General features: G+C 39.0%; 1 protein-coding gene across 4 annotated transcripts in view; it reads right to left on the bottom strand.

Moving 5' to 3' along the window:
* Positions 1 to 16,976, bottom strand: part of LOC137252206 (serine protease easter-like) — a 339,821-nt gene that overhangs the window by 141,577 nt on the left and 181,268 nt on the right. Inside the window, exon 10 of one of the 4 annotated variants that reach the window (XR_010953467.1) lies at positions 2,869 to 2,985. The exons of 2 other annotated variants lie outside the window; for them this stretch is intronic. Coding sequence is in view for 1 of the 2 variants with exons in the window: in XM_067787602.1 (XP_067643703.1) it covers positions 2,940 to 2,985 (46 nt within the window). In the remaining variant the exon portion in view is untranslated. Of the gene's footprint in view, positions 1 to 2,868; positions 2,986 to 16,976 lie in introns of those variants that run through there. One more of the 4 variants, XM_067787602.1, reaches the window with a different exon arrangement.

Raw genomic sequence — 16,976 nt, 5'->3', positions numbered from 1 at the left:
CCATCACGTCAGAGTGTTGCGAAATAGTTTATTAGCTCGAGTAGCGCAACGCTAAAACGCAACGCTGCGCAGCATTACACAGACCTAATATAAACTAGTTCAATTTGTAATGCCAAGGCAGGCGGTAAGAAATTTAAAACATTGATTTGAACGTACCTATTTCTGATGCAATGAAAACGAAAAAATATATAAAAATCGAATTATATATAGGGTGTATAGAAATTCATTCCATGTTGATCATCCTAATCCTCAAAGGTCGATTCCCGGAAATCCTTCTTCAAGTCAGCTATGAAACGCCTTTAATGAGTTTAGGGGGAACGCCTTCCAATGCGTGCTTACGTCTGGGAAAATTGCATGTATACGCCAGATAGTGAACAACTTCCCACGATTGTAATAATGTGAGGATGGTCTCTCCAACACAGCCAAATCTAGATTTACCCTTTTTAAGGTTGGATGGTGTATTTCTGGCTAACCATGACTACTCCTAAACGATACACCTCACTTAATTAATATTTCTTTGCAGAACTGGATGCTGAGCAATCTTCTCGCATTGGGGTTGTTGAGCATGTGATAAACCATTAGATGAAGCGTAACTTTTACAAAATCATCTGGCAATTTGCCTGTACCTCTAAGGGTAGCAAACAGGCAACTATTTCAGGCAAAACCGGGTTTTAAATAGAGAAATAAACATCTCTATGAACGAAAAAGTGAGATGCTGCAATAAATAAATCTTTTGTTAGCTTTCTCCTATGACATGGAGCTCATTCGCCACATAAGGGAGTCAGTACATCACAAACTGTGAGAAGCTCAGCCTTAATCTCCACGGAAGAATATCGCTGCAAGTTATTGTTAATGTTCATTGCCACCGACGCTGCGTGCATAACGGGCTCGCCAACTTTAACCAAGAGTCAGACAAAATGATAAAAAAAAGGTATTAGTATTCAACCCGACCGCTTATGCGCGACAGATTGAGCATTATGCGGACATTAACATGGTCGCTACGCTGGCTAGGAAGCCATGCTATGTGAGTCAACGATCATGTTCCAGCAAAGAACTGGAACCCGTCTACGAAATTAGAAGAGGACGGCGGCCCAAACACAGCTGAAAATACCAGATTGAAAACGATTTAAATTTACTAGATATCACCAATTATCGCCTGTAAGCGCAACGAAGAAGCGACTGAATGACCAGAACCGTTTAAACTCTTTACAGCCTATTAGGAACGCTTATTTTCTCAAATGCACCCCACAACAACATGATGGAAACGTTCAGGGCCTGCGAATTTATTTGATTATTAAGAGTTTGAAAGCCACAAGCGTGGCTCCACAACAGAACAGGGGGTAACAATAATACAGACGGCATTGTTTTCTTAAATAGTAATCGATAGTGGACGGAAACTGCAAATCAAACACCACTTTAGAAACCAACGACCTACAATTCGCCGCTGTAATGGCTTTCCTGATGTGTTCAAATCTGTTTGTATTAGTCTTTCTTGATTGACTCAAGGCAAAACTTAGCATATGATTCGCCAAACGGATATGCAAAGTAATCCCAGCAAAGACGTCTCTAGACGGCAAAGACGAGGAGCTGCTTAATTTTACATGAGTTTTATAACTGGATCCTTCCGTTAAAACTCTCGAAATCCAAAGAGGCACGAAAGGCACACTCTCCGGCCTTTGTTCAGAACATGCCGATGAATGTCCCTACGCGAGGGGTTGGTCGTTGGCTCAGATAGGCACATTGAACATCAACGCGTCGATCAAAGGTGATTGGAACCCTACCTACCTTCATTGTGGGAGCCTTGTAATGTTTAATTTGCCGTGGCCGCTTCTAGTTCAAGTGCATTTTTTATTGCCATCGATATATATTTCACACGTTACACATATTAGCGTGATAGTGCCCTCAGCGGGTAAGGAGCTTAGAATATTCCCTTCCGCCTACTTATTCACAAATAAGAAGGCGCCTTTGATTTTAAATACTCCCGCTTACAGAATAAAAATTTGGTAAGTGTGACCTTTAGTTGTGATGCGAGTAAAGCTCTGTTCTAATATCACAATCCACTTTTGGGCTTCCTTCAGCAGAAGGGAGTTTCAATCCATATCTCATCTTCCCCTTATGGATATCTCTGTATCCTCCCCAGCTTTTCGTTGTTAAAAGACTATCACAGTTGTGGGAACGCGCGATAGTGAGGAGAGCACCATCTCAATTTTACTCCTTCTTACAATTCTCCAGTATTCAACAATCTGCCTGTTTGCTCAAGAAGAACTTATTCTTCCTCTATGTCTAGAATATTTGCACTGTTAAGAGGTTAGTGAGAACATGAGGAACTGTTTAGTTTCCTTAGGTTAGATGAACTCAGCCATCTCATGCACCCAGTATAGCACTTCACATGCTAGAAGACGTAGACAAGTACACCAAAAAGCTAAAAACCGCCAAACGCCTGCAAAAATGCTCCGTAGATACAACTTTTGCTACTTGGCTGCTCTCGTCATATCGAGGGCGTTTCATGAATATACTCACTCGCCTTTTGCTGGCAATGAAATCAAATATTGCATGCCCCACCCGCCACATACCAGAACACCTACCTTGGTATTTATGCATCTCGAAGCTCATTCCATACAGATTGTGCTAATATTGAGCCAATTTTTTTTTTTACTTTGCACACTTTTTCGATATCATTGCAATATGCATTTGTACGAGTCTCCAACAATGGCACGATTTCAACATACAAAAACAAACTGCAAAACGTTCCTCCAGCTCAACCGTGACTTCCAAGCAGTCGTTGAGTTTGTTGAGTTTTTGGCAATATGAAAACGCCACTAAATCAGGTCAACACATGCCAATATTTATATACATACATACAAATAGGTTGTATTTATTTACTCCATTTTTATTGCATTTAACTTTTAGATAAATTTGACTTGCCTCATTGTTGCACTTTACAAGTGCAATGTGCAACATCTCAAATTCTCGGCCCGTTGATAGCTGCACAGCAACAGAAAAAATAAATAAACAAAATTTCAATAAATCGAAAGAATCAACAATCGAAAATCAAATGCAGGTGCACGAAAAATTTACAATATTTTTTTTTTTACTTTTTCCCTTTAGCTGGAAATATTTTTAGTATGTTTACATTGGTTGTTAAATGTTGTTGGTTTCAGTTAACATTGCGAATATTTGCAGGAATGCAAAAGTAAATATAAACAAGGAATTGTTGTGATTTTAAGGTTGGCCTGGTCTGAATTTGAATTTATAAAATATGTGATTTTGGCGCCTAATAAAAAACTTTTAAAAATGCAGTTTCGAAATAATACTTTATAAGGTGGGCTTTGTCAAAGGTTGAGCCGATCCAGGGTCGGGTCGAGTTCTCACTTCCCACACCTTAAGAAATATACAGTAAATCAATGCATGGATTTCGAGTACATGCGCACAAGGCGGCTTTCAAACCAAAATCCCCACAACCTTAAGTCCAGTTGAGAGAGAGAGGAGGGCGTCTTGTCGTAGGTAATGTCGCTGATGTAGCTGTGATCCAAATACGGTGATGATTTTCCACAGAGAGAGATAGAGTACAAGCCAACGGTGGTTTCAGTAACGGTGTCGCTCAGAGCGTAATGACGGTATAATATTAGTAGAAGTGCCGATAGTAGAGCGATTACGTAGTACTATTAGTAACGATGTCGCTCGGAGAGAGGATATTACCGACTTTGGTTCCCACCAGAGATTAACGTCGACAAAATTAGTAACGGGCATGATCTAAATAGCTTCCGACTTGTTCAGTGTTTTCTAGATCGATGAAAACCATTACAAACTGATTTTGATCATATCGGCACTATCTCCGGATCATTCCGTGACCGTTGTCACTATGATTCCGAAGCTATTAGGAGATATTTTCATGACACATTCATCCTGAGTATTTGCTATCTGTGAGCCAATTTCTCTCGAAAGTAATCCACCCGATCTTGTGTGGTAGAGTCACAAAATAACATCTTTTCATTCTGACATAGAAGCAACCAGATATTCAAACATCCCAAGCTCCACATTCATCACATTGACGGTGTTCATGGTTCATAATAATTTTGAAAATATATTCAGTTTCGGGGATAATTTCGTAATCATTTCGGGAACATTTCCACATAATAGAGACTATCTGCGAATCATTTCATAACTTTTCCCTCATCTTTTTTTTGAAACAATTTTCGTTCTCTTTTGGGAGTCACATGGGAACTATTCCAGGGTGGCTTTTAAGATAAACTCAGGAGTATTTGGGGCCGTTTCGGGACTGAGTTCGAAATCATTTTGTAGCTGCTTTAAGAACACTTCAAGACTATTTAGCACAAGTTTTGTCGTTGTTCAAGGAACCTCTTCGAGTATTTTAGTACTGTTCAGGGTTTGTAATCAGATTGTTTTGGGGATTAGTTCTTGTTCTTAGTTGTTTTCGAAGCAACGACGATATTATCTATATTGTGAGTTTGTTGTTGCAATTATTTCGGGACAAATTCGGACCATTTGGGGACTCTTTTCGGAACCATTTCGATGCTGTTTGAGAATTATAATTCCTGCTTCGAAATATTTTAGAACTATCGACAGATCATTTCGTAAAAGAGTGCTCAGAGGTGAAGGACGGGATCCTCCTAAAAAACGAACGAATGCTATCTATCCTTTCATACAATAATCAATCTGAATGCGAAATTTCAATCGAGCTACAAAAGCAAACACCCAGTGTTCCAAACTTGCACATTATTAATTAAAACAGCTCATGCTTCATTAACATTTTCATCTAAGCAACTTCGAAAAAGTGAGCAGTACCACATAAACAAATGTCCTGGAATGCAAAGAAGCATTGCAGAGACTTCGCTCAGCCCGTGCCATACATCTATACTGAGCGCCGGTCATTAAGGGTTAGCAGGTAACGAAAATGCCGATGAGTCGGCAGAGGATGGTACAACACTCGAAGAATTTTGGGACAAATCAACAGGAGAAAGGAGTTGCATATGATCCATCAAGCAGGAAAGGCGTGGAAAAAATGCCGAGCTGCAAATTAATCATCACACTCCTCATCAATCTAGGGCGTTGATCAGACAATTAAAGAAAATCATTGGACGCGTCAAATTTCTATAGATAGTCATAATATAAGACCATACATGTTAAATTCCAAATAGAATTAGCAATTGATGCAATTGGTTTATATTCTCTAATTCATTAAACAATTAGAAAAAGTTCAACTAATTCCCATTAGATAATTGAAATTTTTATTCTAATGGTAAATCCAATTGCAATTAGTTGCCATTAGCAAAAAAAATTGGGTTATCTTTACAATTAGAAATCTAATTGACTTCTGCTAATGCAATTATATATTCAATTAGCTCGAATTAGAATCAATTATTTATATTTATTTACATCATTATTCGTTCACTTCAATAATTTAAAATTTATTTTTATCAAAATAATTGATTCTAATTCGAGCAAATTGAATATCTAATTGCATTAGCAGAAGTCAATTAGATTTCTAATTGTAAAGGTAACAAAATTTTTTTAGCTAATGGCACTAATTGCAATTAGATTTACCATTAGATTAAAAATTTCAATTAGCTAATGGGAATTAGTCGAACTAATTCTAATTATTTAATGAATTAGAGAATTTCGCATGTGAAGGTTAATTAGCAATCATTAGCATTATCTAATCATTACTTAACATCTATGTATAAGACCAACTGAACTTTAACAGGGTTTGCTACGCCTCACATTTTTAGAAATTTCACGCGCCCAATGCTTTTATTTAATTGTCTGATCAACGCCCTAGATTGATGAGAAGTGTGATGACTACTACCTAGGACCTACCTAATTACTTTCTAGCTTTTAGTATTATTATTACTTCATGTATGTATTGTTTGCAATAAAACCGTTTAACTCAAAAATTTTTTTATAATTTTATTTATTTGTAGCGATGTAAACTTCCTGCCGTCTTAGGCTAATTAAATTTCACGAATATATTAAAGGTGAACAGACGTTTAAATCGGATTAAATTAACGTCCCATTAACACTTAATAAAAGATCTTGTTTATGTCAACCAACTAAGCTTCGAGCAGTGTTGTAGCTCCAATTCTAGTGCACTGCCCCCAACTATGGTCTTTAAAACACGTGGAACTAATTAAGTACACGCTTTGTACTTTCCTCTATTTATTCATTAAAAATAGAGTCACTGTATATATATAAAAATAAACAACTGCAAGGAAATTTTCTCTTCTTAGTTTGATAGAACAAAAGCTGTTTGTTCAGTTTTTATTGTACTTGAAATTTTATCAAGTAATTTGCCCAAAAATTTCCTCAAGCTATAATGAGCCGAGTGAATAAAACAATTAGCAGGTACTTCAATACTTATTCCTCAGATCTATGTAGAGGAAAAAACTTTTGTTTGTTATTTATTCACACAACAAAATTTGTATAAATAGCGCCCAGAAAAATTAACTTGATTCACTTTAAACTTAACAATCGACGGAAAGTCTTAAACTGAAATTAATTTACACAGTTCTTTCGCGATCCTGTTTTTTGTCCTTAGCTGTCTTTTGACTAATTCAAATTCGAAATATCGCATTATAGGTGGCAGCGATAGTCCATATCTGGTATCAATACAATGCGCAATGCGGGTTTGTCCATTTTGGTGTATATCACCTAAATCGGATACACCAACTACAACATTGATGTAACTCGCGTTTAAATTTATCACCCAATGCGCAGTTGTGAGCACATTCCACAAAGTAATTAAAGAACCAACGCATCTATATAAGCCGTCATAATGTATTGATACCAGATATGGACTATCCTGTGTATTCCAATCACTGCCACCTATAATGCGATATTACGAGTTGGTATTAGTCAAAAGACAGCTAAGGACTACGAACAGGATCGCGAAAGAACTGTGTAAATTCATTTTAGTTTAAGACTTTCCGTCGATTGTTAAGTTTAAAGTAGGCAAGTTGACTTTTCTGGGCGCTATTTATACCAATTTTGTGGTGTAACTAAAAAACAAACAAACGTTTTTTCCTCTAGATCTGAAGAATAAGAATACTTTTTAATCAGGATTAAAGGAATTGAGTCAATGCTAATTGTTTTATTCACTCGGCTCATTATAGTTTGAGGAAATTTTTGGGCAAATTACCTGATAAAATTTCAAGTATAATATAAATTTAAGAAACAGCTTTTGTTCTATCAAACTAACTAGAGGAAATTTCCGTGTAGTTGTTTGTTTTTATATATGCAAGTATTTGCATATCCGAACCGATTTGTCAATTTGAAAACGATTATGTGATGACTGTATTTTAATAAATAAATAGAGAAAAGTACAAAGCGTGTACTTAATTAGTTCTGTCTGTTTTCAAAGCTATAGTTGGGGGCAGTGCACTACATTTTGAGCAACAACACTGCTGGAAGCTAAGTTGGTTGACATAATCGTATTTGTGGTCCGATTTGACTCATATTTGGAACACATATTACATACATGAATAGAAAGCGACATATGAAAAAAAAGCGCCGCCAGCTGGCGCAAGGATTGAGATATTAAAAGTACTCGTATTTTTGGCCCGATTTGGCTCATATTATTTGTAGATGGCAGCGCTTTTGCCACTGATCTAATACCAACTAATACCATGACATAATTTTTGTACTTTAGATATTGTGTTCAATCGTCGTCCATTTCAAAGTAGTTTTATGTATCGTGACGTCGAGTCATAAATGTAAATGCGTTCTATCAAAATGTGGCAGTTGTGGACTGGAATGATAGTTGGTTCTACAACTCTGTAGATGAAAAACTTAAAGCATTTAACAAAAATTTGACTGATTTATTTGAGAAGCATGTTCCTCTACGTATGGCTCGAGTAAACCGATCTTGCTCCTGGTTCAATAACAAAGTCAATACATCCTTAAAAATTCGGAATAATTTATATAGGAAATGGAGGATGACTATGTCAGATTTCGTTTTGTCTCAATATAAAGCTGCTCGAAATTATACTACGCTTGTCATAAGACAAGAAAAAAGAAGATATTGTAATGGTAAATTGAATCCATCACTTCCTTCTAAGAATCTATGGCGGAACTTAAAAAACTTAAAAGTTCATGGTGGTTTGCAGTCGGAATGTTACATAGACCCCAATATAATGAACGATTTCTTTACAGTAGGAAAAAGCAATGAACCTTCTCCCCATACCTTAAGGACTCTTGTAGCTTGTCCTGCTTTTGAACATGAATTTAAGTTTGAATGTGTAAGTGAGGGTGATGTCATACAAGCAATACTGATTATCAAATCTGACGCTGTTGGTGACGATCGCATTTCCCTAAAATTCGTTAAGCTTGTGCTGCCAATTATTCTGGGCAATATTTCCCCAATAATAAACCGTTGCTTTACAACATCTTCCTTTCCAGAGGAGTGGAAAAAAGCCGTCATACTACCAATAGCTAAGAAAAGTACGCCTACAACTCCTAGTGACTATAGGCCCATAAGTATATTACCAGAATTGGCGAAGGTATGCGAGTCGTTAATGGCAGCGCAAATCTCATCACATGTTCAGCGCTACAATTTATTATCCCGTCTACAATCTGCCTTTAAGCAAAAGCATGGTTGTTCTACTGCCATGTTGAAAGTAATTGATGATATAAGGAGACATTGTGATGATGGATCCTTAACACTTCTATGCCTCCTGGACTTTTCTAAAGCATTTGACATGGTTGATCATAATATTTTACACACTAAGAGTAAGCATTATTTTGGGTTTTCGAACAATTCCTTGAAACTTATGATGAGCTATCTTAAGTGCAGGGTACAAAAGGTGAAGTGAATGGAGTCGTATTATAATTTTAAGGATGTGTCAGCGGCCGTTCCGCAAGGGTCTGTCCTAGGACCTCTTTTGTTTAGTTTATTTTTGAATGATGTGTTCTCAGTTTGTAAATATGTTAATGTACACGCATATGCTGACGATATCCAAGTGTACTTGTCTAGTAGGATTGGTCTTGTTGAGGATTTATTTTTTAAAGTAAATAGTGATCTGTCAGCTATATCCCAGTGGGCAAGTGATAACAATTTACACCTTAATCCGTCTAAGTCATATGTGTTGCCCATATGTAATAGAGTAGTGCATGTTTATTGGTAATAGTGCTCTACAGTTTACAAAAAAATCTAAAAACTTAGGCTTTGTCGTCAAATCTTGGCTGACCTGCTGTGATCACATTAATAGTACTGTCAGTAAAGTGGATTGTATCTTCCGTAGATTGAGAATGTCTGCGTCGCTCACACCTTTGGAAACTAGGCGAAAATTAGCTAAACAGCTTATCATTCCCCACATAAACTAATGCTAAACTATACTAAACTTGTCCACAACAAGCTTGATTCAATTTCCGCACACAAAATTACTTACTTACTTACTTGCTTAATTGGCGCTTAACCGTCTAAACGGTTATGGCCGTCCACAAGGCGCGCCAGTCGCTCCTTCGCTCCGCCAACCGGCGCCAATTGGTCACACCAAGGGAGTTTAAATCGTTTTCCACCTGGTCCTTCCAACGGAGTGGGGGCCGCCCTCTACCTCTGCTTCCATAGGCGGGTTCCGATAGAAACACTTTCTTGGCCGGAGCATCATCTTTCATTCGCATAACATGGCCTAGCCAGCGCAGCCGCTGCGTTTTAATTCGCTGGACTATGTTGATGTCTGCGTATAGCTCGTACAGCTCATCATTAAATCTTCTTCGGTACTCGCCATCGCCAACGCGTAGAGGTCCATAAATCTTTCGAAGAACTTTTCTCTCGAACACTCCCAAAGCCGCTTCATCTGCTGTTGTCATGGTCCATGCTTCTGCCCCATATAGCAGGACGGGTACGATAAGTGACTTGTAGAGTATGATTTTCGTTCGCCGAGAGAGGACTTTACTTTTCAATTGCCTACCTAGTCCAAAGTAGCATTTACTGGCAAGATTGATTCTTCGCTGGATTTCAGTGCTGATGTTGTTGCTTATGTTGATGCTGGTTCCCAAATAAACGAAGTCTTTTACTATTTCGAAATTATGGCTGCCAACAGTAGCGTGGTTGCCAAGGCGCATATGCACTGACTCTTTGCTCGATGACAGCAGGTACTTCGTTTTGTCCTCATTCACCATCAAACCCATCTTTACCGCTTCTTTTTCCTGCTTGGAGTAAGCAGAACTAACAGCGCGGGTGTTTAAGCCGATGATATCAATGTCATCAGCATATGCCAGTAATTGCACGCTTTTATAGTATATTGTTCCAGTGCGGTTAAGTTCTGCAGCTAGTATAATTTTCTCCAGCATCAAATTAAAGAAATCGCACGATAGGGGGTCACCCTGTCTGAAACCTCGTTTAGTTTCGAACGGCTCGGATAGGTCCTTCCCAATTCTGACTGAACTGATGGTGTTGCTCAACGTCATTTTGCACAGCCGTATAAGTTTTGCGGGGAAACCAAATTCAGACATAGCGGCATATAGGCAGCTCCTTTTCGTGCTGTCGAAGGCGGCTTTAAAGTCGACGAAGAGGTGGTGTGTGTCGATTCTCTTTTCACGGGTTTTTTCCAAGATTTGGCGCATTGTGAAAATCTGGTCGATGGTAGATTTACCAGGTCTGAAGCCGCACTGATAAGGTCCAATCAGCCGGTTCACGGTGGGCTTCAATCTTTCGCACAATACACTTGAAAGGACCTTATATGCGATATTAAGAAGGCTGATTCCACGATAGTTGGTGCATTTTGCAGTATCCCCCTTCTTGTGGACTGGGCAAAGAACACTTAGATTCCAACCGTCGGGCATGCTTTCGTCCGCCCATATTTTGCTAAGAAGCTGCTGCATGCGCCTTACCAACTCCTCGCCGCCGAACTTGAATAGCTCCGCAGGAAATCCATCAGCGCCCACGGCCTTGTTGTTTTTCAATCTGGTTATTGCTATTCTAACTTCGTCATAATCGGGCGGGGGGACATATATTCCATCATCATCGATTGCGGGATCGGGTTCTTCATCTCTGCGCGGTGAATTGCTGCCTCCATTTAGGAGAGCAGAGAAGTGTTCCCTCCATAATCTAAGCACTCTCTGGACATCAGTTACAAGGTCGCCGGTTTCATTCCTACAGGAGTTTGCCCCGGTCTTAAAACCTTCCATCTGTCGCCGTATTTTTTGGTAGAATTTTCGGGCGTTATTCCTGGTGGCTAGCAGCTCAAGCTCCTCGCACTCACGCCTTTCTGCTTCTGCTTTTTTCTTCCTGAAAAGGCGTCTCGCTTCCCTTTTCAACTCACGATAGCGTTCACACACTCCTCTTGTCGCGCTCGCTTTTAACGTAGCCCTGTAGGCAGCGTCCTTTTTTTCGGTTGCAACGCGGCATTCTTCATCATACCAGTTGTTTTTTCGTGGCCGCCGGTAACCAATTTTTTCCTCGGCGGCAGTATGAAGTGCTTTGGAGATATGCTCCCACTGCTCCTGTATTCCTTCAGGATGAGATGTGCCCTCAGAGAGCAGGTGTGAGAGTCGAGTTGCGAAATCATTGGCAGTCTGTTGTGATTGAAGCTTTTCGACGTCTAGCTTTCCTTGTGTTTTTTGTTCCTTGTTTTTAGCCGCGTTGAGGCGGGTGCGTATTTTGGCTGCAACGAGATAATGGTCCGAATCGATGTTAGGTCCTCGGATCGTTCGCACATCTAAAACACTGGAGGCATGCCGTCCGTCTATCACAACGTGATCGATCTGATTGCGAGTATTTCGATCAGGAGACAGCCATGTAGCTTGATGTATCTTTTTATGCATGAACCTCGTGCTTGATATGACCATGTTTCGAGCACCGGCAAAGTCAATCAGCCTCAGTCCGTTAGGAGAAGTTTCATTGTGTAGGCTGAACTTTCCGACTGTAGGGCCAAAAACACCTTCTTTGCCCACCCTGGCGTTAAAGTCGCCAAGCACGACTTTTATATCATGACGGGGGCAGCGCTCGTATGTGCGTTCTAATTGTTCATAAAAAGTGTCTTTCACCTCATCGTCTTTCTCCTCTGTCGGCGCATGGGCGCAGATGAATGATATATTAAAAAATTTTGCTTTTATTCGAATAGCGGCGAGACGCTCGTCCACAGGCGTGAACGCCAGCACTTGGTGACAAAGTCTCTCTCCCACCACGAATCCGACGCCGAAACTGCGCTTATTCGCATGGCCACTCCAATATATGTCACAATTTTTGATCTTCTTTCTTCCTTGCTTCGTCCAACGCATTTCTTGGATGGCGGTGATGTCAGATTTTGCTTTGACGAGGACATCAACCAGCCGGGCATCTGCACCAATCCCATTCAGGGAGCGGACGTTCCAGGTGCATGCCCTCAATTCATTGTCCTTCAAACGTTTGCCATGGTCGTCATCAATAGAGAGTGTATTTATCCGAGGCTTGTTGTTATATTTCATTGGAGTATGGTTTTACGTGGCGGGTCCCAAGCCCAGCGCACAACCCGCTCAGCGGGGGTGAAAATATTACTTGGCACGTTTATATAGCGAGCCGCTTGCTCCAAGACAGACGCCCGCTTGCAGCCGCACCTAGAGGTGTACAGACGCTGCCGATGAAATCTCCCCCGGCTAGCCCTTAAACCGATTATGTCAGAGTGGCCTAGCCAGGTTGTCGCCTTCTCACATTAGCTCACCGCTAAACGGGTGTTTAGCGGCTACCCAGAGGATACTTGGCCGCAAGCGACCGGCAGTAGTGAGCTGCTTGAACCGCATGCAAAAGAATCGCACTGGCCATTCCCAGGTGAATGGCGGTCAGAAGCTTTCCCCACTTTCGTGGACTTCTACACACGGCCCCACCCTCCGCACACAAAATTAATGTCCTATTTAATAATGTTAGCCGTTATATTTATGGTCTAAAGAAATTAGATCACATATCCTAATGGAGGAACGATATTCTGGGTTGTAGTATTCATGACTACTTTGCTGCTAGAAACTGTATGTTTATATTCAAATTACTAGAATGGAAGTCACCAAACTATTTGTTTGAAAAGTTAAATCCAACAAAATCCGTTAGGGTTCATAATCTGGTTATACCGAAATACAACTACTTGATATCATCCAGACTAGGGCGGGTCGATTTAAAAATCGCTCATTGCTCTGTGAAAATCGTATTCTAGGGATCAAAATACGAAACTTTGCCGAAGGAACCATACCTCTAAAACGAATTCTGATGTCCCCCCCTTTGGGTCGAACTTTTGGGTAGGGGCAATTTCAATTCTACCTGCTGTGTCTTGTAGTTGCTTAAAAAAAAAAAAACACAAGCAATTTTACGATCTGCAATTGTGTCACAGTGATACCTTCCATTTTTAAAACGGTTGAATAAAAAACCCACACAACTATGTTTACGACATGCAAATGTATCACAGTGATGCCTTGGTTTTAAAAGGGGGTTGTAAAAACACTAATTTCTAATAATTTTTTTTAATTTCTTTTCTATTACTAAGTTAAATTCATTTTTTCATTTACATATGTTCTGACTAAATAAATTTCTAAAGAGAAAAATAAGCTCCAAAAAGAAAAAACATAGGCATTTCAAAGTGGGATATTTCAAAATTTGCCCCTACGACCCAAAGGGGGGGGGGGGGGGGGGGACATCGGAATTCGTTTTAGAGGTATGGTTCCTTCGGCAAAGTTTTTTATTTTGATCCCTAGAATATGATTTTCACAGAGCAATGGGCGATTTTTTTGCCTCCCCACAAATCGACCCGGCCTAATCCAGACTGTTCTTCATCAACGTTGTGATGCTCTGGAACAACATTCCAGAGTCTATTAAATCCGTGCTAAACAGGAATACCTACAAGAAAATTATATTTAACTACTTTAAATCGAATTAATGAGTGCGATTGTATATAACTGCTTCTTACTACACTCTCTACACTCTCTGTTTTTCGTCTTTTTATTGTTTGTTTTTATACTCAGTTGAGCATAGCTCACAGGTTCCTGGGCACTCATCTCAGATCGCTATTTAAAATGAACGATATCGGACTATAACCACGCCCACTTTTTCGATATCGAAAATTTCGAAAAACCGAAAAAGTGCGATAATGCATTACCAAAGACGGATAAAGCGATGAAATTTGGTAGATGAGTTGAACTTATGACACAGAATAGAAAATCAGTAAAATTTTGGACAATGGGCGTGGTACCGCCCACTTTTAAAAGAAGGTAATTTAAAAGTTTTGCAAGCTGTAATTTGGCAGTCGTTGAATATATCATGATGAAATTTGGCAAGAACGTTACTCCTATTACTATATGGATGCTTAATAAAAAATAGAAAAATCGGAGAATGACCACGCCCACTTAAAAAAAAAAATTTTAAGTCAAATTTTAACAAAAAATGTAATATTTTTACAGTATATAAATAAATTATGTCAACATACAACTCCGGTAATAATATGGTGCAACAAAATAGAAAAATAAAAGAAAACTTCAAGATGGGCGTGGCTCCGCCATTTTTCATTTAATTTGTCTAGGATACTTTTAATGCCATAAGTCGAACAAAAATTTACCAATCCTTGTGAAATTTGGTAGTGTCTTAGCCTCTAGGACGATAACTGTTTTCTGTGAAAAGGCGCGAAATCGGTTAAAGCCACACCCAGATTTTATACACAGCCGACCGTCTGTCCTTCCGCTCACCCGTTAACACGATAACTTGAACAAAAATCAATATATCTTTATTAAAATCAGTTCACGCACTTATCTGAACTCACTTTGTATTGGTAAAAAATAGTCGAAATCCGACTATGACCACGCCCACTTTTTCGATATCGAAAATTACGAAAAATGATAAAGATGTCATAATTCTATACCAAATACGAAAAAAGGGATGAAACGTGGTAATTGGATTGGGTTATTGACGCGAAATATAACTTTAGAAAATAACTTTGTAAATTGGCTGTGACAGCTACCATATTAAGTAGAAGAAAATGACAAAGTTCTGCAGGGCGAAATCAAAAGCCCTTGCAATCTTGGCAGGTATACTGTTCGTGGTATGACATATATAAATAAATTAGCGGTACCCGACAGAAGATGTTCTGGGTCACCCTGGTCCACATTTTGGTCGATATCTCGAAAACGCCTTCACATATACAACTAACACCACTCCCTTTTAAAACCCTCATTAATACCTTTAATTTGATACCCATATAGTACAAACAAATTCTAGAGTCACCCCTGGTTCACCTTTATGGCGATATCTCGAAAAGGCATCCACCTATAGAACTAAGGCCCACGCCCTTTTAAAGTACTCGTTAACATCTTTCGTTTGATACCCATATTGTACAAACGAATTCTAGGATGAACCCTGGTCCCCCTTTATAACGATATCTCGAAAAGGCGTCCACCTATAGAGTTAAGGCCCACCCCCTTTTAAAATACTCATTAACACCTTTCATTTGATACCCATTCCGCCCAAACAAATCCTAGAGTCACCCCTGGTCCACCTTTATGGCGATATCTCGAAAAGGCATTCACCTATAGAACTAACGCCCACGCCCTTTTAAAGTACCCATTAACACCTTTCGTTTGATACCCATATTGTACCAATGCATTCTAGCATGAACCCTGGTCCACCTTTATAACAAGATCTCGAAAAGGCGTCGACTTATAGAACTAAGGCCCACCCCTCTAAAATACTCATTAACACCTTTCATTTCATACCCATATCGTACAAACAAATTCTAGAGTCAGACCTGGTCCACCTTTATGGCGATATCTCGAAAAGGCGTCCACCTATAGAACTAAGGGCCACGCCCTTTTAAAATACTCATTAACACCTTTCGTTTGATACCCATATTGTACAAACACATTCCAGGGTTACCCTAGGTTCATTTTCCTACATGGTGATTTTCCCTTATTTTGTCTCCATAGCTCTCAGCTGAGTATGTAATGTTCGTTACACCCGAACTTAGCCTTCCTTACTTATTTTTTAATTATTTTATCTATTTGTAGCGATGTAAACTTCCTGCCGTCTTAGGCTATTTAAATTTAACGAATATATTAAAGATGGACAGATGTTTAAATCGGATTAAATTAACGTCCCATTAACACTTAATACAAGATCTTGTTTATGTCAACCAACTAAGCTTCGAGCAGTGTTGTAGCTCCAATTCTAGTGCACTGCCCCCAACTATGGTCTTTAAAACACGTGGAACTAATTAAGTACACGCTTTGTACTCTTCTCTATTTATTAATTAAAAATACAGTTATTGTATATATATAAAAATAAACAACTGCAAGGAAATTTCCTCTTCTTAGTTTGATAGAACAAAAGCTTTTTGTTCAGTTTTTATTATACTTGAAATTTTATCAGGTAATTTGCCCAAAAATTTCCTCAAGCTATAATGAGCCGAGTGAATAAAACAATTAGCAGGTACTTCTATTCTTATTCCTCAGATCTATGTAAGGGAAAAAACTTTTGTTTGTTATTTATTCATACAAAAAAATTTGTATAAATAGCGCCCAGAAAAATTAACTTGATTCACTTTAAACTTAACAATCGACGGTAAGTCTTAAACTGAAATTAATTTACACAGTTCTTTCGCGATCCTGTTTTTTGTCCTTATCTGTCTTTTGACTAATTCAAATTCGAAATATCGCATTATAGGTGGCAGTGATTGGAATACACAGGATAGTCCATATCTGGTATCAATACAATGCGCAATGCGGGTTTGTCCATTTTGGTGTATATCACCTAAATCGGATACACCAACTACAACATTGATGTAATTCGCGTTTAAATTTATCACCCAATGCGCAGTTGTAAGCACATTCAAAAAGTAATTAAAGAACCAACGCATCTATATAAGCCGTCATAATGTATTGATACCAGATATGGACTATCCTGTGTATTCCAATCACTGCCACCTATAATGCGATATTACGAGTTGGTATTAGTCAAAAGACAGCTAAGGATAAAAAACAGGATCGCGAAAGAACTGTGTAAATTCATTTTA

Source organism: Eurosta solidaginis, chromosome 5 (genome assembly GCF_040869045.1).
Source record: "Eurosta solidaginis isolate ZX-2024a chromosome 5, ASM4086904v1, whole genome shotgun sequence".
In the NCBI taxonomy this organism is placed as follows: Eukaryota; Metazoa; Arthropoda; class Insecta; order Diptera; family Tephritidae; genus Eurosta; species Eurosta solidaginis.
The sequence above is the reverse complement of the archived record's forward strand: the minus strand, read 5'-3'. Positions and strand labels throughout refer to the sequence as shown.